Below are 23113 nucleotides of genomic sequence, written 5' to 3'. Positions count from 1 at the left end.
TATTATTTCAGAAATTACAACAGAATACGAAATGAATACAGAGCAAATAAAAAACTATTAAAATAAAATATGCTTAAATATTTCGTTAGCGATAATTTTTTGGGAAATAAATCTATGCAAAAAAATATCTTATAACTGTCATCTGGGTTTTCAAGTTTATTATCAAATGTGAAGTGTCAGCTGTCAAAAAACAACAAACAAGATTGTTCTCGATAAACTGAATTTTGGTACGAGTTACCACAAGTTACAAACTGTAAACTGTTACTACATATATTTTTACTACTTACAAAATCACAAAAATGTCTTAGATAAAACGATAGTCTTGATGTGTTTCGCCAATATATTTAGGACGAAAAAAACAGTTTAAACAGGGTATTTCTTTAGGTTATGATATAGTTGTAATAATTTTTAGTTTTCAAATTCATTTACTGTGATTTCACTAAAAATGTTTTGTTGGGGAAACGCAACACATCACGAATTATGTATTGATGGGTCTGACAATCTTGATTTGGTAAGCATCATTGTGCATTTCACATAATATTTTCAATATTGCGTATTATTATAAATTATGCCTAATATATTTTTGTTTTTGATCTAAAGATCTTTCTAGATTTTTTATACTATACTCAAAAAACCTTACCTTCACTACTTATTTAAATACTACAGATAATAAAGCCAACATTTTCGAAATGGAAGGAGAGTGGTCATGTACAATCAATAGCAGCTGGAGAGTTCCATTCATTATACTTAACCAACATTGGCCATCTGTATTCATGTGGCAACAATGATGTTGGGCAGTTGGGGCGGCACACAAAGGATGATGATGGAAAATATCCAGGTTGTTGTGTTTTAGACGATTTACCATAATATCATCTCATCTCATGTTATTGTTTGTTCTTTTATACTTTTAATTATGTTGAATACAAAGTTTAATTATTAATTTCTTTTCCAGCTCTTGTAGAAACATTTAAAGGTTGCAATTTATCAGCAATAGCATGTGGAATGCAGCATTCAATGGCAATTGATGAATGGGGGCAACCTTTTAGTTGGGGTTCTGACAGTATGGGTCAATTAGGTAGTAATCTAGGGGCACATGCTCAAGATAAACCTAAAATTATTAAATTACTAGCTACAAAAAATTTAATACAGATAGCTTGTGGTTCTTACCATTCTATAGCATTGACAAATAGTGAGTATTTTATCTATCATATATCTATTCCATATTTCGATTCCATATTTTAAGCATTTAGTTATTTAATTAATAGTGTTAGAACAGAGTTGTTAAGTTTTCACCTAGTTTGCTAAAATAATTACATAGGGATTTTGAATTTTTATTTCTGCTATAATTTTCCAATTTTTACATATAAAACTTCATACATTATGTACTTATTTTCACTGAACATTTACAGTTATACTACACAAAAAAGAAACATAGTAATCTAAGAAATAACACACAAATCTATATTATATTGCCAGACATAAAGCATGCCAAATGTCTCTTAAAAGAACCAACTATGTTCATTAGCTGCAAGCTATTAATTAGGTGCACTCCCTTAAACATACTTCACCTTAAAAAATTTAAGTTTCTCACAACTTCTACAAAGTCTTTCTTTTTTCTTTGTTAAAAAATATTATGGGTTTTTTAAATCGTACAAGGAACAATAAATTAAATCAGATTGTAGTTTTTTAGGAAGTCTCGTTGTAATATTTCATAATTATTGACCTAATTGTGCAGGTTTCTATACAGTTGTTTGGATTCTTAAGTTATTTATGTAACAGTTAGAACACATGTACATGTGTATTTCAAAACATTGCTTTGTGTATCTTGTACAAAAAGCAATACACTGTAATTAAACATTTCAGATGGTGAGTTATATACCTGGGGTGCAAATAGTTTTGGTCAGTGTGGTTTAGGCATGATGTCAAATAAGGAAACAACACCACAACAGATAACATCATTAGTTGGTGTTCCCATTGCATTGGTGACTTGTGGGAGTAACCATACATTTGTCTTATCTAAGTAGGTATACTTATATATATATTGTTTAACTATATTTATTTTCAAAATATGTACTGGTAAAATTGTGTATAAATGAAGCAGCAATAATATCTACATATAATGTACATATTACTTATGTAAGGTATATTTTGTACATAATATAAAGGCAATATATGTTTTTAATGATGTGCTAAAACATATTTATCAGGTGATTCAGCACAATTTTTCTTGTAAATGGTGTTTGCTATCTGATTAATGGAATAAAATAAACAGTATTTTGCTTAATTTTTGCTATTATTTACTACTGTGGGTTTGTGAACCAATATGTGTTGCCGTCTTAAGAAATTTCTATTGCTCCTAATCCTTATAAATATAAATTGTATATTACTGCCATAACTAGGTTACGGGTTATGGAGCTACCCAGTTTGACTTCTAAGATTAGTAAACATTTAAAAAGGTAAATTTATATATTTGATTAAAATCTTATTTAATTATGCCTATTATCTTTTCATACCAATCTGAGACTTAATTATAGTTATAATAATATCACTGTCACCATGTTTTAGTGGTTTACAGACAGACCAGACCCTTGGATTGTATTTCCTTATCCTGCTTTTCGCAAACTGTTTCCAGCTCTTAAATTGGGCTTCTTCAACGTCATTTTTAACCTCGTATTTTTTCGCAAATATTATCTATGCCCTTTTGCTGCGCAGTGTGGCTCAGCAAATAACGCAAATTTTTTGATATAATTTTTACACTCATTCATGGAACCACCATGATACAGCAGTTTTGCTTTAATTTTAAATTATTGTTATGATGATGTTTGTAAACATAACTCTATTTTTTCTGGGTTATTAGAATTATTAATCTTATTTATGGTGTCCCTATTGTTTTTTTTTTTTAATAAAGTCCAGCAAATCCTTTCTTGTATTGAATCTTCTAGCTTCTAGATTTCTAACCTGATTATGATCTAATTCTGAGTATACTTACCAGGCGTAAATCTATTCTAAAGGCCGTTGCTGCATTCTGTTATGTCATTAAAGCTTGTGAGTCGTCTCCTCCCCCTCTTATAGTGTCAAATATTGGTGTATTGTTCGGTACATGTATTTCAAAGTGAGGACGTGGTCTGCGGCAGGAATTATCTTCTTTTTGATTGTTTGTTGACTTTTCAGAATTGTATGTGTGTTTGGTATTTTTTCAAATACTGCTACTGTATATGTAATTAAGATGTATAATTTGTTTTCAGGTCTGGAGCTGTTTATGGGTTCGGTAAAAATGGTCACGGCCAATTAGGACTACAAGACAAGGATAACAGATGTTATCCTACTCATTTAAAATCACTGCGTAATGTTAAGGTAACTTTATTTATTATTAGCACTAATGACTTTTTTAAAGAGATAAAAACTTGTGGGAGAATATATTATATAGATATAAATCTATGTAAAAAAAACATTGTGTGTACTTATGTACCCGCGTTAGAAGTTATACTTCTTTGGCGTAACAAAATAAAAATCTTTTAATTTTTTTTTATCTTTATTCTACGTTTGTAGAAAAAACTACACTAATAATAGAAAAAAGGTATTTAATACATTGAACATTTGTTTTATTATAACGCATTATCCACTTAAATAAAGTTTATTTAATCTTCACAAAAAAAAAATTCTACAAAATTAAGGAAATGGTCATTATGTGACGGTGTGCGAACGTGTCGTAAAAATTTAATCTCATCATGTTGCACTATCGCACCAAATGAAGTTTAACTTCAAAAATTATCTAAAATAATCATATCAATAGCCATAATGTGTTATCGTAAAACATGGACTGAATAAAGCACCGACTTTGTAACCATGGTTCCTATTTTATTATTAAACCGAAAAACTATCATGTATCAGTATTTTAAAGATATGGTCAATGTGAGATAATTGTCTAATATATTATTATATTGTTACAGGTTTGTTACATTTCATGTGGGGAAGACTTCACAGCGTTTCTAACGTTAGATGGCGGAGTGTTTACATGTGGTTCAGGGGAATATGGACAGACAGGGCATGGGGCGGTCAAAGATGAATTGGTTCCTAGAAAAGTAAGTATTATACATTTAAAGAAAACACTTTTTTACTGGATTGAAGCTATGTATTATTATAAACTTAATTATTTTACATAATTTAAAATTTTTCCCAACGTTTCGCTTTGCGTGCTTTACAGCGTGGTCACCGTGACCACGGTAGCTTCAATCCGGTAAAAAGGTGTTTTCTTTAAATTTGTTAAAGCCACTTTAAAAGACTATTTACTACTATGTAAAAGTCTATTTAAAATAAACTGCTTAGTTACTTTGTAAACAAATACTTTACTAATATGTAAAATTAATTATATATGAAATTTGTGTCCATATCATAATTATTTATGAGACTTTTTTTTTTACATAAATCAGCCTCTCTAACACGCTCTCTGTAGAAAATATGTCTCGTATATTATGCAGTATTGACCTATTCTTACTGATGAGCCATGCTCTACATGGCTCATCAGTAAGACGTAAAATTGAACGACCGTGTTAGGCACATAAAGCATATTTTAGGCAGGTCTAAAATCTTTCAGATAATGGAATTAATGGGCAGTACAGTGACGCAAATAGCGTGCGGACGTAGGCACGTACTGTGTCGCGTCGGCGATCGCGTGCTCGCGTGCGGATACGGCGCGCGCGGTCAACTCGGCTGTCCGCACATGGCCTTCGCACTTGTACCCACGCCCGTGCCGTTTACTCCTAACGATGAATCACCGGTATGTATAGACTTATATATAAATTTTTATGTATTCATATCGTACTGCAATCGCAGCAAACTGATCAAGTTGTGATTGTTGCCATGGTTACCATGTTCCATATAAAAATAATGACTATACGTCATGTTGAAATTTTTATATGTTTTATTGTTCTGTGGCAACCTTTGCATTATAGTACCGAGAACCGAGTTTAATGGATTTTTATCCAACAAATCACAAATTGTATGGGCACATTCATTTATAGGGAATTTCTTAGCCTCACTGGCTATATACAAGATACTAGAAAATAAATTGATACTGTGAGAGACTTCTGAATGATCATATCGATGATAAAATACGATTTTTTACTTTAGTATTCCAATAAGTATATTATATTCAAAATTCTGTTTAATTATATTTTTGCCCTATCATGCAGACAGAGCCGGCTGACTCTAATAAGGTAATTCATAATTTATTTGTAGATTTGAAACTTCTTTACGATGTTATGCGCTTACGAATATAATTAAAAAAACACTGATTAAAGAACAGCTAATTTACAATTCAACACATGGCGCTACTGTATTTCCTATAATAAACCTACTAGTTTGCACCTCTGGGGGGTATTACGTAAGCTCTATAGGGGGGTCTTTGATTTTCTTATTTGGTGATTACCTCATCAGTAATTATTTACTTTTTTACACATATTGTCTATGCTTGACAATGAAATGCATTCGAGGATTTCTACCAAAAAATGATACGTTTTGAGAGATTTGCTGACAAGAGGGTGAGGGGGGGGGGGGGAATTGCATTAAATATGCTTACATATAGATCACATTCGACAAATTCACACAATCATTTGTTATGTGTTTTTTTTCCTAGTTTCAAATCCGTATAATCTTTATTTTAAGCATGTAACTTCACTGTGGTTCATAAACTTACAGATGTCAAATGCGGGGTCTACATTGGCCTTACTGTAGTATAACAATATAAAGTTTAGTATTGTCTTTGGTTAACATAGCTTTTACACATTGAAAGAAAACAATTTTTTAACCGGATTAAAGCTATTTGTATTATTATAAACTTATAATTATTTTACATAATTTTAATCTAAAGTTTATTAATAGCCGAAAAAGAAGCCGAAGCTAGAAAGCCAAGCCAAAGAGTGCGCAGGAACTTCAAAAAATTGTGTTGAGTTCCATTTGACAATATTGATAATGCAATCGTAAATAATTATATAATTAGTAGTGTTACAAATACTTGATAGTTTAGTAACGACACGTAATTCAAGAAGCGTAGTTAGTGAGTGGTTCACGTATTGATGTAGTTTGCCCTATGCCCTATATATGGGGATATAGATGTAGATATTTTTTTTTGTGACCATTCTTTAATGTATGTGCGGACAATTAATACGGTTTTATCGATATTGAGGACGCTTACTTTTAAAGACGTCTTCTTCTATACAGATGTTTCGGTTATTTTGGATAACTTTAATAATATTGTAATTCGTTTTTATAATGGATGTAAGGATTATTTTTGAATAGTATCAACCATACTAGTAGTAGTTTTATATCCAAAATAAAATCTCACCTTGGTCGCCTCTAAGAGATCGTTTAATAGTGATACGACCGCCAGTTGCCCTCTCATTTTTTGTTTTTTTATTACTAAAACGAAGTGTAAATAAATAAATAAAATCGTTCTACTATCGAGTTTGACAAAGTATTCGGAAAATTATTGATGAAATTTTCTAGTTTTCAACGGCCCTCCTCAGCGGCCCTATACGCGTATTCGCGGGAGGTGATCACAGTTTCCTCGTAATCAATAGTGATAAATCTATACAAGCTGACGCACGGTTACCAGATGCAAAGAAACAAATACTCACACTAAATATACCTAAACTGGCGGCTTGCGAGGTCTTCAAGGACGACGATGTAGTGAATCAGGTAAGATTACCTCGTTTAATATAATAGAATTTTTATCTATGGTATTCATAGACATTTTTTTTTTGTGTCTATGGACATAAAAGGTGAGTACTGCATCCACATATTTATAAGTGGCAACGTTGTTGTCTTTGAGGTCGGAGTTTGTTCTTGATTTGAAAACTGGCAGTAAATTTAAATTTAGAAGCATTACAGACGTTAATGAGTAACGTATACGGATAAATGATATTTTAATTTGTTTTATAATAATGTTGCATTTCGCAAATACAAAAAAAAGTCTGAAATATTATTTTAAATTTTCTAGGATCTAATGGCATATTTAGAGACAGTATTCGGATCTCTATCGTGTTTGAATGCATCATTCCTGTTACAAAATAGCGCTCATTATGGATGCAATACAAAAGTGCCTGGAGTGGACATCAAAAAGGCTGAAGAGGCTTTTAGTATCATCAGTCGATTTGAAAATACATCTATTAAAGAGTTGGTAAGGCAACCTCCATTGTGGCTGATATATTTTGTATGTCTGCTATCCCTATAGATTTCTTTATTCAGTCTAAATTTAAACTTAAGTACTGACCTACACCAACATAGCGTAAACAGAATTTGACAGAAAGTGATAAAAGAGTGCAGTGTTTTTGCACCAATAAAGTAAATATCATAAATTATTTTAGATATTCAGTCATCTAACAGAGAACGTAATAAAGGGAGTAAAGAATTCGCCACCTGATGCTGAAGCTTTGAGAGTTTTTCTCCTCTTGCCTTTGTACCATGAGATGAGGAATCCGAGGCGACATCCGGAATTACAGGTATGTAGTTTTAATAGTATTATTTAGTCCAGGCCTCTGTCGGTTTCCATGGTTACCATTTTACATCGTAACCATAGTAACAAATATCGTACATAGTCCATGTTTTATAATAGCTTATAGCGCCACTATCAATTATGACTTTTAATACATCTAAATTTATTAATGTAATTTTACATTTATTATTACAATTTATGTCCGTGGTTTACAGGCGTACTTAGAGAAGAAATGGTTGTTAAACGAAATATGACCTACATTCAAGTTATTTCCGATATTTCTATAGTCGTATGTGTCTGTCTATAGTATATGTGTGTGTCGGTATGTGTCTGTTGGACATACACATTTCTGTGATTACTCTATGACATTTTAAGGCCAATAGGGGCCGCTCTAGTATTACGTGTGCACTATAGGGTAGGGGGGGGGGGGGTCGTCTTTGAGTTTCTTATTGATAGTGATTACATCAACAGTAATTATTTGGGAGCGTTCAAGTATTACGTCACGCAATTTTTGGAGATTCTTGACCACCCCCAGTGATTATTTATACCTAAAACTTATCATTATGTGGTGTAAAGTACTGAAAAGTCGAAAGTAAATTATCAATAACCCGTAATTCAATCCCCGCCCCGTATCGTATTATTTTACAAGAGGACCCCCCTCCCCCCAAAATTCGTTACGTAATACTTGAACGCTCGCTTTACTTTTTTACACATATCACACCCACACATTGTCTATGCTTGAAAGCGAAATGCATTCGAGGATTTCTACATAAAATAATATGTTTATGTAGTATTATTTTTTGAGAGCTTTGCTTACTTTAGCTGACAAGAGGGGGGGGGATACATTGCAGTTAATCTGCTTACAATATACTTGAACGACCCTATTACCTACCAATTATTACGCCGTGAATCGTACTCAGGGTTAAGCTAAGTAACATTCTCCACTCGTAGTCAATATATTTTACAATATCCAAAATCATATTTGATAGGGTCCATTCGCCGAGGCATTCAACAGGTTATTAGTCCACCCTCAAAAGATCGTCCACTTGTGGTGGGAGGCGCAAACGGCGGAGTACTTTGAGATGCTCGTTGATATATTTAAGAGTGTCATTGTGTACGAGTTGATGCAGCCAGTGGTCAGGCTTAATAAGGTAAATTATCTATTTGAAATTTATTTATTATATTTTCACTATTTATTTATTATTTATAAACATATGTTTTTATTTTAAAGACAATACTTTTAGCCTAGAAATACATGTTTTAATTAAATATCTGAATATTGATCACTAAGTCGACTTTTTAAATAACACTTTTACGGAGAGTTAAGGCTGTTCCTTCAGCATCAGCTAAATATTTTCTATGGAAGGCTGACCTTGTATCGATGACGCATACCCGATTGCCTTACCTGTTAAGCGAAGATATTTATTTTTTACAGAGATTAAATTTCACACACAGCATATTACAAATACTGAATGCTCTATCAACTCTAAACAAAATAAACTTCACGAATCCAAAGAATCCAAAAATACCAGCGGAATGTTTCTATATTGAGGACCTTAGTGGTCATGTTAATATCGCTAAAGACTATATAAATTGGCTCTCGGATCAAGATGTAAGTGGATTTTCTTATTGACATATTAATGAAGATTTAAAGTTAACTCACAATGTTGATTAACCACATTAACTATAACTGTCACCGTATAATTGTAAATACCGTTAGGTTGTAAACTATCTCGCGAGATTGTGAACCTTAACGTACTGCTTAGAATTTAACGTATTATTATTCGGAAGATTACTATATCGAAGTGAAACCGTCAAATTACTTTTATTTATTTAATTAACATACATATTATAAAACAAAACACTTAGTCAATACAGAAAGCCAAAACACATTACATAGATTTACAATACATATGTAACAGAAAACCAGTTAGTACATTTACAGACAAAATATATTTAAAAAACAATTAAACTAAAGAAAACTGAAATTTAACATTTGAAACAGCAAATAATAGTTATTATTTTAAATTACTGATTAAACAAAATCAGAGTCTTCCCGCCTCTTTAAAAGCTTCCTCACATCTTCTATGGTGAGGTGGAAAATATCAATATTCTCATAGTTGGTGTCATAGTTAGATAAAACCCGAAACATTGGTAGACCCCGAATTATGTAGGTAATTCGATTTCGTACGAGGCACATGGAACAATTTTATGTATCTTGTCGCATAAGGAGCAGTGCAGTGTGTCGTAGGTTCGATCCCCGGCTGTGCACCAATGGATTTTCTTTCTATGTGCTCATTTAACATTAGCTCGAACGGTGACGGAAAACATCGTGAGGAAACCGGCTTGCCTTAGACCCAAAAAGTCGACGGCATGCGTCAGGCACAGAAAGCTCATCTACTTGCCTATTCAATTCACAAACGATCATGAAACAGATACAGAAATCTGAGGCCCAGACCTAAAAAAAAGGTTGTAGCGCCATTGATTATTATTTATTTTTTTGTCGCATAAGGAGAAGGGATTTTAATAGAAATTAACGACAATAAATTACAACCTTAAATTTGACAAATTGTCATTTACCCGACGGCTATCCCTGATTGGTCGGCTTTATAGTAGACCGTAGAAGAAACAAATATGGTGGCGCAGGGCATAAGTCGTTCAACCAATCAGCGCTCGAGGTGCGTTCCGTTTTACAATTTGAAGGTTTCACTTCGATAGAATAATTCTGAATAATAATACGTTACATACTAAGCAGTACGTTAAGCTACCCAATCTAGCGAGATTACAATCTAACGGTTTTTACAATTTTACGGTGATATATACGTCGCGGTAAAGTAGTTTAATCAGAGACTTAATTGAATCTCTAGACAGTTAATTAAAGATCGTTTCAATCAAGTTGCTAGCATTTTGATTTAAATAAAGCAACGTTGAAAACGTTTAACTATCTGTCTGACCGAAAGCCAGCGTGTTCGTTAACAATGAACAACAATTTTCATTTCGTGTTCATTAACAAGACTCGGCCATGATTATTTCATTTGTTATTGTTATTTCGGTGTAATCGTGAAGAACTGAGAGCTTGGAAATTCCATGTTTTGCTTTTGTGTAAATGGTTAGGTTAGTTTTGTTGTCTAGGAACGTTTAGGAAACTCGTTTCGTTCACTCACATGTCTGACGGAACTTTAGCGACTTGATTGAATATCGATTTTTAATTAACTGTCTAGAGATTCAATTAACTCTCTGATTTAACTACTTTACTGCGACTTAATATATATTTTATATATTTTAAATGCTAAAGGAGAATACTCAAACTGTTTTAATGTTAAATATGAGGTGAAAAAAGAATAGTTTTCGATAGTTCTCTAGACATACATTTTTGAAATAGAGTGCTAACCAAACATTACAGGAAACGAAAAAAATGTTTCATTTCGTCAACGTTCGTTAAAATATTATTGTGCTTTTGTTCATAGTTTTGGGTGGTAAAACGGATATTATTAATAATAACATAAATAAGTCCTTAGTTCATTATACCAATTAAATGATATAAGAGTCTACTCTAGTCTAGTCGTCTTTTTTGACATACGAGGTTATCATTCTACATATATATATATATATATATATATATATATATATATATATATTAAAATACGTGTTTGTCAGTAAACTTCTGCCGACTGGATCGATTTTGATAAGATGTAAAACATTTTTGAAATAGCACTATCCGAAAACTATAATTTTTTTCACCTCATATTTAACATTAAAACAGTTTGAGTATTCTCCTTTAGAATTTCAAATATATAAAAGATATATTTAGTCGCAGTAATGAAAACATATGTAACAGGTCATCCTTTAGTTAAGGACCAAAGTTGAATAATTAAAAAATTAACACAATATCTCGATTTTAGCGTCTCCGTAAAAGGTCGTACCAATCAGCATTTAATTCGTTACAGTCGAATCAGCTTCACCTCTGCAACTACGCATTTCTATTTGACGTACAATGCAAGTCTTTGCTACTTAAGATCGATCAACAGCTACAAATGCAAATGGCTATCCACAGGGAGGTTACGCAAATATTCACGAGACTTTTCATGGATCCGACGTACGAATACCATAGAGACCAGTTTTTGCAACTGTCTGTGTCGAGAAATCATATTGTGAGAGACACGATGCTGCAAATCAGCAATCATGACAGCTCTCAGCTGAAGAAGCCGCTTAGAGTAAGTATTTCATGTTTTATCAGCTCTATGTACCTTAAGTATTTGCGTGTTTTAGCCACTAAGTAAGTGCGTGCTCCTATTTCACCATGCCTACTTCTGATAGACAAGTCTTGTTTTTTTTAATTATTAATTACTTAAAGACGTCATAAGGAACATAGTGTAAAAAAGGAGCGGAGAGTTCCCAGTTCTTCTCGTTCTATGCCATTGATTTGAGAACTGGCAGTAAATGTAGAATTGGAAGCATTTAATATGTATTTCTTTATTGACTTTCATAAGTGTACATTGTGTTACCTAAATGAATAAATGATTTTTAATTTTAAGACAAATAAATACGTGACAGTAGTCTGCTATTACCAACTATTCAGTAATATTTAAAAGTAAAAAAGAAACACAGTACAGTTAGGATGTGATCTATGTGTCCAAGTTGCCTATTTCTTTCGAGCACTTATTTTTATATAGATTTTCAATGTTATATTGAGCATAGTTTCTACCAAAAAGGGGGATTAACACAGCTTAGTATGACGGGTTCTATAATCGTATCGTCTAATCTATATATATATATATATTTATATATATATAATTATCGTGTCAATGTTCATTCCCATACTCCTCCGAAACGGCTCGACCGATGCTTAGGAATTTTTTTATGCATATTCAGTAGGTATGAGAATCGGCTACTATCTATCTTTCGAACCCCTAAGTGATAATTTATTTTTATTTTTTGGACAATTTCTATTGTTTTTATTTTTATATGATACAACATACAAAAATACATACAACCCTTAATTGTCACCCTATACGATAAATCCCTATTTTTTATAAAAACTAAAAAAAAAAATCTGGAAATAATATACATCGCAAAACGACGTTTACCAGGTCATCTAGTATTAGTATAAATAAAAATTAATCAGTAGCGCTGCATTTTATGATCATCTTCAATGTGATAGGCAAGTAGGTGATCAGCCTCCTGTGCCTGACCTACGCCGTCGACTTTGGATTCAAAGCCGGTTACCTCACGATGTATTCCATTATCGTTAGAGCGAATGTTAAATGCGCACATAGAAAGAAAAGCCATTGGTGCCGGGGATCGAACCTTAGACCTCAGGGACGAGAGTCGCTTGCTGAGGCCACTAGCAGATAATAACTGCTAGATAACATTAGTATATACGAAAACAAAAAATAAGATGCTGAAATGTCTATGCTGAGTTGTGTTGGTGATCTTATGAATCTATTATAGCGGAGGTTATGTGCCAAATCCCCAATTTCTATGTCCAATTCACACTTACTTTCGAAGGTGACCTGGTATGCCTTAGACCCAAAAGTCCACGGCAAGTGTCAGGGTTAGAAATCTTATTATTTGTCTGAGGCTAATACCTATTATAGGAATGTAACGAATTATTTTAATAGATTTATTATTCATCAATGCGTATACAATTCTAATATCATTAAAACAGTTGTATGTCACTCATGACATTGAGAGTTCATATACAGCTTAGAAAGCATTTCGCTTGTTTGGTCCACACTATGTATAGTCCAATCAAAGAGGTGAAACGCAATTTGTTTTTACGTAATAGGAGGAAAACGAGCTGGACGCTCACCTGATGTTAGGTAGCTCCGCCCATGGACACTCGCATTGCCAGAAGGCTCGCAACGTTAGTTGTGGATGTTGAGGTGATGTGGATGGTATTAAAGCAACGTTTTACAATTTAACCTAGTTACGTACAAAGTACGGACAAAGATTTTGCTAAGTTATTATGTGTGACTCTATTGTCTATTGTCAATTAATTTAAATAAATCTAGATGGTTGCACACGATAAATAGGATTTGTTTAAATAATGTAATTGTACGGTTTCTGGGTTAATTAGGAAAAGCATATATTTTTAACTCTATATATCACTGACAAAGAATATTGCTATGCTATTGGGGTGTAACAACGAAGATTTATGAAAACGCCTCGCTTATATATGAGAAGCCGAGTAAGCAAAATGTCTTGGCTCGTGCAATAAATTCGCGTGAAATAAATAAATATAAAGCGCATATTAAGCGCTTTATCGCTTAACGTGTTAAACTTTTATATATTCAGTACAATGTTTCAGGTAGAATTCGTAGGTGAGGAAGCGGAGGACGCTGGAGGGGTTAAGAAAGAGTTCTTCCTATTATTGCTGAAGGAAATATTTGACCCTGTCTATGGAATGTTTAAGCAGTCCGAGGAGACAAACATGATATGGTTCTCTAACAACCCATTTGAAGATGATGTCATGTATTATTTAATAGGTAATTTAATTGCGTTTAACTTTAAAGTACAGGTTCAATTTGGTATAAAGTTTGGAAGTTCAAAAATATTTAAATTAAATCTTAACAACTGTAATTTTCTACATGCACATGAACATAGAAAATTTTCTATATAAAAAGTCGTCAATGTATTCTAAAGTTATAAAGTCAACGTTAACTACATAATAAGCTAATGCTAACACAGAGCTTTTATGATTTTGAACAACTTTTAAGGTTATATTATGAAATAAAGAAAAAAAAGCAATTTATTTGATAGCGTTATTTTTTAATCTACTTTTGAATTTTACAATTATTAGATCAAAAATGGGTCCCACTCAGCTTCTACTTGCTTAACACTAATTTTCAGTGTGCCCATACTATCTTGAACATACACACCAAACACAAACAGAACATTGATCCCCAGACAACATTGAACAGTTGATATTCCAAAAGATATTTTTTACATCTTGTAGCCTTGCTGCTTCATTACTCGAAATCCAATCCACATAAAATATTAATAGTACGAATAGTTTCAAGTGATCAATACCATTTCTATCGTGGTGCAAAGTTCCTTTCAGTTTCCTTGTATAAATTTATTTTTTTATTATTTATACAACTCTCGGCACACTGAGTACCAATGTGATAAAAGAACCACAATATACAACGTTTCATGTGACAAGCACTTATAGGCAAACGAAGATATGATTCAAATTTTAAACAAAACAATTAACAATACAAAAAAACTAAACTAAACTAAAATCGATTTTAAAGTGTGAGGAACTTGGCGATTAAAAACAATCGCGAAGTGTTTCTATCATTTGGGAACTGGTAGTACATGAAAATTATGACCTATTTATATTGATATTACGTATGAATACAGCATTTGCATTACAGGTGCAATATACGGACTAGCTATATACAACTCGATAATCATTTACGTGCCATTTCCACTTGTACTATACAAGAAATTGTTGGACGAATCTGTTATATTGGACGATTTATCCGACCTCTACCCAACGCTGGCGAACAGTTTGAAACATTTGCTTGAATATCCTGACGAAGACGTTGAAGAGGTATGTTAAAAAACCGTACTGACACTGCGCATATATATTGTTATACATGCAATTTTGAGATTGTTTAACGAATATGATCTATATTAAATATATTGTGGGGGAATGAAGCTGTATTGCGTCTCCAACCTAAAGGGAGCATCCTCGAATAGTCTTACCACTAAATGGCCTGAAGGTCCCAGTGACTAAGTTCTAGAAGTTTTATATACCGTTAGCGGACGAAATAAACTTCGTAAACGAGTTTTTTTTTAAATGTAATAGGCAAACGGGCAAGAGGCTCATCTGATGTTAAGCGATACTGCCGCCCATGGACACTCACATTGCCAGAAGGCTCGCAAGTGCGTTGCCGGCCTTTCAAGAATTGGTACGCTCTTTGAAGGACCCTAAGTCGAATTGGTTCGGAAATACTTCAGTGGGCAGCTGTTTCCAGATAGTGGTGGTGCGTGGCAAAAACTGCTTTAGAAAACGCTCAGTTGTGGAACGACGGGCGGATACGGATGGTATTTTGTATTTTGCCTTGACGTTCGATAATGAAACTCAGCTGCGGGTATTAGACCGAACAACTCTTAGGTTTTAGGGTATGATGTCATTGCAGTGATTTGTAAGCGCAGATTGTAGGTGACGCAACACACAAATCGGTTGAGTATTGGAGTGTCTATTACAAACACACTTTAATATCATTATATATGGTTTTATTACATAGACAACAAACTTCTTAGATATTTTATTGCATAGACAACAAACCTCATATTAATTTTAATATGACCGCATCCTCTTTAATTAAAAATTGTACCTTTTTTTCTATTTATTATATTTTGACAAACCAAAATATTAACCTACTTTTACTTAAACTACACTCGTCCGCTACGTACATAAATGTCCTAAAAGTATATTATAGTATTTTTCTTTAGATAAAACAAATTCCAAACGTCCCAGACTGTATAATAATAAATTAATGTAGTGCGCATTGCCAGAGATTCGGATCGCTTTGACATAGATAATGTTGTTATAAAATGTAATTTAACAAAATAAATTTGTGTAACAATTCTCTTTGAATCATTTTTCAATTATAAGAAAAAGAAGTACCAAAAGTCGAGTTTAAAACGTATATCAATTATGTATTTAAAGGTTATCTTTAAATTTGAACCGAACATACTTACACAGACTTATCGTGATTTATATTTTTATAATATTTTGTGCGTTACGTACATTTCTATGCGTACTATCTTATTTATGACTTAGCGATAAAAACTCTTCAACTTCAAACAATATATTATAAATAGATATAATTTCGAAACTGACAAATATAATTTTAAATGTGGATTTTATTGTCTTTATTTAGAACAACATAACATCTAAAAAACAGCACACAACGCCTCATTAAATTTGAACCTAAAAATGATCCAAAAATATTATGTCTGTATCAGTCTCGTGAGTTTTTTGAGTAAATAAACGCGACAAATATCTAATAAAGCCGATGCGGGTAATGTTAAATATACGTTTTAGGTATTCTGTTTGTGTTTTGCCGTTAACACAGTAGTGTTTGATCAAGTTCAAGTGCACCCGCTCAAGGAGAATGGAGAGAATGTGCCCGTCACACATGAGAATAAGGCGGAGTATGTTGATTTGTATGTCGACTTTCTACTGAACAAGTCTGTTGAAAACCAGTTTAAAGCTTTTAATCAAGGTTTTCAGAAGGTCAGTATTGTAGTCTGAACACCTTAGGGACCGCTCAAGTATTACGTCACGCAATTTTTGGAGATTCTTGGAACCCCCCCCCCCCCCCCCCACATGAATTGCGCCGTAACGTTTTCTGTATCCAATAGTAAAACGTTTTGTGACCAACCCCAGTGACTCTTTACACCTAAAACTTACAATTATGTGGTGTAAAGTAGTGGAAAGTGTAAAATAATATTAACAATAACGCGTAATTCAATCCCCGCTCTGCATAATAACGTTTTAACCCCCCCCCCCCCCCCAAATTCGTTACGTAATACTTGAACGCACCCTTACGTGCTTTTTTTCGTACTGTTTTGACATGATTAACGGCGATAACGCTGGTATTAAATTGTTTTCGACAGTTTATTTCATTCCTTGTATGATATAGATACCTACTTTATTATAACTAATTTATGAAGCCCTTTCGCTATTATATTATATAAGGAAATCTGATAGGATATTTGGGAACGCCGAATTTTCTAGTAATAAAAATATTTAAGTGTTGTTGTTCATACAAACGGTTTCGATTCTTATAGATCAGTGGCGCTACAACCTTTTTAGATCAAGGCCAGGTTTCTGTATCTGTTTCATGATCATTTGTCTTTGATCTAATAGACAAGTCGAATTTTTTGGGTCTAAGGCGAGTCGGTTTCCTCACGATGTTTTCCTTCACCATTAAAGCAAATGTATACGCACATAAATCCTTTGGTGCACCCTCAGGGATGAGAGTCGCACGCTGAAGCCACGAGACAACACTGCTTATTTAGATTCTTAAAAATCGAGATACAATATTGTGTTTCTTACCAAGTTTACCACATTTCTAATGAATGGTTATACATACTGATTTTACATTTTATAAGTTGTATCATATATCATGTTGTTGCCTCAGTTGCTTGAGCGACAACTCAACACTAAGGTCGTTTCACGACTCCAATGATTATTGGGTCTATGCACATTTAACACTCGCTAGTACGGCGAAGAAAACCGGCATGCCGTAGACCCACAAAAGTCGACGGTGTGTGTTTCGACACAGAAGGTTCACCATGGCAGGGTGATCCTTGAAAAAAATCTATCAGCCACTGCCACCACTGGCTTTTTTAAATCAACTTCAAAACTGTATAGTTTATTAAGTGATTGATAATTATTTTCAGGTGTGTGGTGGCAGAATAATTAAATTATTTAGATCCCACGAATTAATGTCTGTAGTTATCGGCAATGAGGAGTATGATTGGGAGGTCTTTGAGAGCAACGCGGAGTATAAGAATGGATACTGCGCTACGGACCCGCAAATTAGGTAAAAATAATGCCTGGCCTGCCTATATTTATGACCAAGTCTTAACTGTATTAAAAAAAAGTTTTTTTTATTTTTTATTTCGAAATATCTAAAATGTAAAGCCGTAAAAACTTATACGTAAGATGTGAGTTAACCAAAGAAAAAGCCTTAACTTTAAACCGCAAAATTATCTCCATATGTCAGTTATAACTGAGCTTCACAGTAGCATTTAAATATAAACATGATTATAATAACGAATCTCCTATATTTGTTAGTTTAGTAAATGGAGTTTATATTAAAGTGTAATTTATTCATTTGTTAAAGTTTACCACATCACACATAGTTATTAATCTACAGTATATGTGACAAACTATATTATATAAAATGTATGTATACAATTAAAATATATACTTACTTAACAATGCCGAATATATCTAGCTCCGGATAAGTAAATCACGAAGAATTCGAAAAAGATGGGCTATTATTATAATTTTTAACTATTTTAGTCAGTTGTCAGTAATGGTATTTCTTTAAGCCTTCGAGTTATGTAACCTAACATTAGTTAATTTAGATATATAATTTAAGTTAATAATTACAAGCGAAAACCAAATGTTAGCAAATTATCGCACACCATGGTTTAGATACATTTGGATTTTCTAACCAAAAAGGAGATATTTAAGGTGAAAGTGGCCAGTAAGACAATATATCAATTTCATATGTAAGGACCTAATATAAAATACTTGTTTACGATAGAGAGAAAGGTCGACTACACTTATATTGAAGTGTCAGTTAGATATAAACCCTTAAATAAGCGAAGTTGGATTTTTGTTAGCTGCAACCACACTTAGTTAAAAGCTCATGTTTTTAATGATTAAAATCAGTTGACAGCTTCAAAGAAAGATTTAACACTTCTACAAAAACCACCACCCAACAAAACTATTTCTCTTCACCTTCCCTGAACTTATTTCTACGTTTTTGATGTCGACAGGTGGTTTTGGGAGATCTTCCACGAGCTATCCTTGGAGGATAAGAAAAAGTTCCTGCTGTTCCTTACTGGAAGTGACCGTGTACCTATACAAGGCATGAAAGATATTAAGGTAACCTGTTGAATCATTATTATGTGTTTGTTTGGCGTTTTTCCCACAGTGATGTAAGTGTATGCTCCTTTTGCAGCTATTATTTTTAATTTAATTATAATAACTTGACGAGGAGCATAATTAATGGTTAAAGACATTTTTAAAGAAAACAGTTTATACCGGATTGAAGCTATATATTATTATAAACTTATAATTATTTTACATAATTAAAAAAAACTGACGTTTCGCGTTTTTTACTAAACCCTTTATCTTTTAGTCTATATCAACTCCAGGTAAATAAATACAGATAATATAACTTTCTCTACAGTTGTGATACTTTTTGACATTTAACGTCGGAACAAAAATTTAAATGGAAAATAATTATAAGTTTATTATATACATAGCTTTACTCCGGCAAAAAAGTGTTTTCCTTAAATGTGTAAAAGTTATGTTAATAAAAGACAATACTAAAAACATTTTGTTAAATACCTTTTTTAAAGAGTGACCGAGGATGTAATGCCAGTTCTTCTCGTCCGTTGGACGTCCTTTATAAAAACTATTTTCTTTCTGACTTAAAATTTTTGTACTGAGAAAATTAATTTAAAAGCATTTTTTTTACTGACGTTCATAAGAGTACATCATCTTATCTATAAATGATATTTTACTTCTGACTTATGTATTTATGAGGAAATAAAAAAAAACTTATATGGATAAATTGGTTATAATGTACTTTCGTTGTGTCCTTATTATCATAAGAAATCAATATATATATATTAATCTTCTGTATATGTGAATAAACTCCTAAACGCTTGGATCGATTTTGATGAGATTTTGTGTGTTGGATTCGAGTGGTTTAGTTTTACAATTAGATGTTGAATTTTTTAATTCAGCCGGGTCCGCTAGTAAGTTTATTAATCTGTTCGACGTCCTGATCAGGAAAACGTATGTATAATTTGGGCTATGTGTATTATATAATATTTCAAAGACAACACCACATATATTCACCTCTATAAGACGCTTGTGCAGTCTCACACAACTGGAGGCTGTACAAAAGAAATTTTTACGTATTTTAAATTGTCGCATGAACGGTGGTAGGGCTAAATACAACGAACTTTTAAAAAAATATAATTTACTTCCTTTGAGTACTAGGCGTAGTTTGATAGATTGTGTCATAAGAAAAGTATGCGTACATGAATTAACTTGTTCAAATCTTCTCGAACTCATAAGATTCAATATTCCTGCCAGATCTCTACGCTCGTACAGAACCTTTAACCTTCCGACTCCCAGAACCAACATTGTGTTCCGTGAGCCTCTTCACAGGATGTGTTCTACTCTTGATTCTACTACTAATATCGATCTTTTTTCGCACTCCTCTACTGCTTCATTTAAGAATAGGTTAAACAACTATTCGAGTAGAAAACCTTGTATCTATCTTCTTATTTTGGCTACTAGTATATCTGTCGTTCTACCGATCTATAAACTTTGTATTGTCTACTTAAATATTTTGTTCTGCTGCCATGTCATGTTTTGTTTTGCTTTATATCTTTTTTATCAGTGAAACTTTTTGTGGATATATCCAATGCTTTAATTCTTATGTTTATATTTCTTTTCTGACTTCTACTTTTAGAGATGTATCTGTTTGTTTCCCAAATGAATAAATAAATATATTATGATTATTTTCAGATAATAATTCAAGCTGTTGCGGACGACCGTTATTTCCCAGTAGCCCATACTTGCTTTAACCTTTTGGACCTGCCTCGGTACAAAACGAAAGAACGCCTCAAATACTACCTCGTTCAAGCCATTCAGCAGACGCAGGGTTTCTCCCTAGTTTAAACGCGAAACGCCCCTGCATAGTACAACACAAGTAATGTTTTCGTAGTACCTATGATAAATTGTCACGAACGCATTTAATATTTGGGACCGTATTCAAATTTATCGCGAGTCTTGGTCTAGTTAGAACTTTTATTTGTCAAGCGTAGCGGAGATATTCATGATATCACTTATAAAAAAATAAATTTATATATGTTAGCTTGATAATTTTTTGATTCACAAATACATTTTTAATATCCTGGTTTTAATTTTGATTTTGGTGTAAGTTTAAATTGTTATATGTATGTCAATATACAATTATTATGAATTATAATTAAAACATTTTTAATTACGAAAAATATTTTATTATTATTACTTAATTTTTGCGTCACAATTTCTGTGTATATGCATAATATCACTTGTGATTATACGAAAAGCGTAAAATTGGTTTACTATGTAATTTACGGCTCGTAGCAATTACGTTTCGTATTTTGGTTTTAGAACTCCAACGTTAGAATATAAATACACATTAAGAAGCCGAGCCATGATTTATATAATTACGTAGACAATTCTTCGTAACATAACAAAACAGGTGTGATTATAATAATGTCCTAAAATAGATCATTGCTATTTGGTGTCTATTTATATGCATTTGAAATTTTATATGTAATAATTTTAAATCAATTTTATCATAATTCTTACCACAAACATTAGTATGGTTTTGTTAATGTCGTTTATATACGCCATTGAGGCTTACGGCCGTTAAATCAGAACGCGCTACTGAAATTTTCAGTACTAAATTGTTTACCATTATACAATTCGAATAAAATTAATGCTTCACACAAATTATTACAACCCAACTAAAGGAATATTGAAAAACAGATTTTACGTGCGTTCGCTCGTAACGAATTTCTAGAGCGCCTCAGGGTCCATATATATATAGACAATTCTAATTAAAAAAAAATATCACCAATATTCGCAAGATTATAAAAAGCAATAGTTTTAAGGTATTTTACAATGCACCACAAGTAAAAGTTGTATTTCTAGTAATTCAAAGCGTCCACATAGGTATTTGTGAGGACGTTATAACGCTAGTTATCGAACGGTTAATTTTGGGAATGTTATTGTTAATACATGTTGCTTATTTTATTTCGTTGATCGCCTCCGTGTAGCTGAAAATGTTAAAGTAAGTGTAAAGCGAAAAGCGCCTTTTTAAAGCGTTAAACGGAATATTTCTTAATGTTGAATTGGTATCATGTTGTGTATAAGCTATCCGGTCAATAACTTGTTCTGAGCAATTCTTCTGAAAATAACTGTTTTTATTGTCTGTGGAAATTCAGTATTGACACAGATAATCGTGAAATAGAACAGAGTAAATGAAGCCCCTTATTGGACGAATAGCTTGACGAAAATTGGAACAGGTAGATAATACTGGTTAGCCTGTGATATAGTTTAATCTGACAATATAACTGGCTTTGTCATGTTGTTTATTTTGTATGATTGTACATCATATGCAAAGTTGACCACATTGATTGGGTATTGCTAATTTTAATTTCGAAGCATTTATGCATCTATTTGTAGCTCATTCTATGGTGTGGTTTGAGAAAAAATATATTATTTTCTTACTATTTGTTGTTTTATTTACACCCGAGAGTCTTAAACAAGTGTTTAATATTAAGAAAACACTTTTTAAACGGATTGAAGCTATGTATTATTATTATAAACTTATAATTATTTAAAACATTTTAAATTTTTTTTCTGACGTCTCGCGTGCTTTACAGCTTGCGTGGTCACGGTGACTATTTTTATGTAAATAATTATAAGTTTATAATAATAATACATAGCTTCAATCCGTTTAAAAACTGTTTTCTTAATGTGTAAAAGCTATGTAAACACAAGACAAGTGTTTAATATATTTTTAAAGTAATTTTGCATCTATTATATTATTTATTTATTAACACTTCGATGCAGAAAAATAATACAATTGACATAATTAAATGAAAAGGAGGGTGGCCTTATCGCTTTCGAGCGATCTTTCCAGGCAACCACTTGGTTGGTAGGTAATTTTGAAAATCTATTTAAATTTGTGAGATGTGTTGGCATTGTGGCTACTGCGTGCTACTCTCATCCCTAAAGTTGTAGGTTCGATCGCCGACTGCACCAATACATTCTTTCTATGTTGCGCA

General features: G+C 32.6%; 1 protein-coding gene across 7 annotated transcripts; it reads left to right on the top strand.

Moving 5' to 3' along the window:
• Window positions 1-202: 202 nt before the first annotated feature.
• On the top strand, window positions 203-22555 carry LOC123710678 (probable E3 ubiquitin-protein ligase HERC4). 7 transcript variants are annotated; one of them, XM_045662746.1, is made up of 21 exons: window positions 203-511; window positions 667-841; window positions 953-1189; window positions 1864-2020; window positions 3246-3354; window positions 3951-4082; window positions 4595-4777; window positions 5193-5216; window positions 5881-5943; window positions 6505-6696; window positions 6998-7177; window positions 7365-7499; window positions 8482-8643; window positions 8928-9104; window positions 11395-11706; window positions 13803-13980; window positions 14872-15050; window positions 16554-16745; window positions 17918-18060; window positions 19028-19136; window positions 20799-22555. In XM_045662746.1, exons 1-21 carry the CDS (start codon window positions 446-448, stop codon window positions 20949-20951), a joined length of 3258 nt encoding a protein of 1085 aa, XP_045518702.1. In that variant the 5' UTR covers window positions 203-445; the 3' UTR covers window positions 20952-22555. The 7 variants fall into 7 exon arrangements, with proteins under 7 accessions (XP_045518702.1, XP_045518704.1, XP_045518703.1 ...); XM_045662747.1 differs by having other exon boundaries at window positions 204-511; window positions 667-838; XM_045662749.1 differs by having other exon boundaries at window positions 204-511; window positions 11440-11706.
• The last annotated feature ends 558 nt before the right edge of the window (window positions 22556-23113 follow it).

This window comes from Pieris brassicae, chromosome 6 (assembly GCF_905147105.1).
Source record: "Pieris brassicae chromosome 6, ilPieBrab1.1, whole genome shotgun sequence".
Classification (NCBI taxonomy): domain Eukaryota; kingdom Metazoa; phylum Arthropoda; class Insecta; order Lepidoptera; family Pieridae; genus Pieris; species Pieris brassicae.
Note: the sequence above shows the minus strand (reverse complement) of the source record. Positions and strands in the feature narration are given on the sequence as shown.

Bases quoted from the DNA above. Each gene is read 5' to 3' on its own strand.
- LOC123710678 (XM_045662746.1), top strand. From the start codon at position 446: ATGTTTTGTTGGGGAAACGCAACACATCACGAATTATGTATTGATGGG. The intron at 6,697-6,997 runs GTAAGATTACCT...TAAATTTTCTAG, and splicing joins ACGACGATGTAGTGAATCAG to GATCTAATGGCATATTTAGA. The intron at 18,061-19,027 runs GTAAAAATAATG...TGATGTCGACAG, and splicing joins GCTACGGACCCGCAAATTAG to GTGGTTTTGGGAGATCTTCC.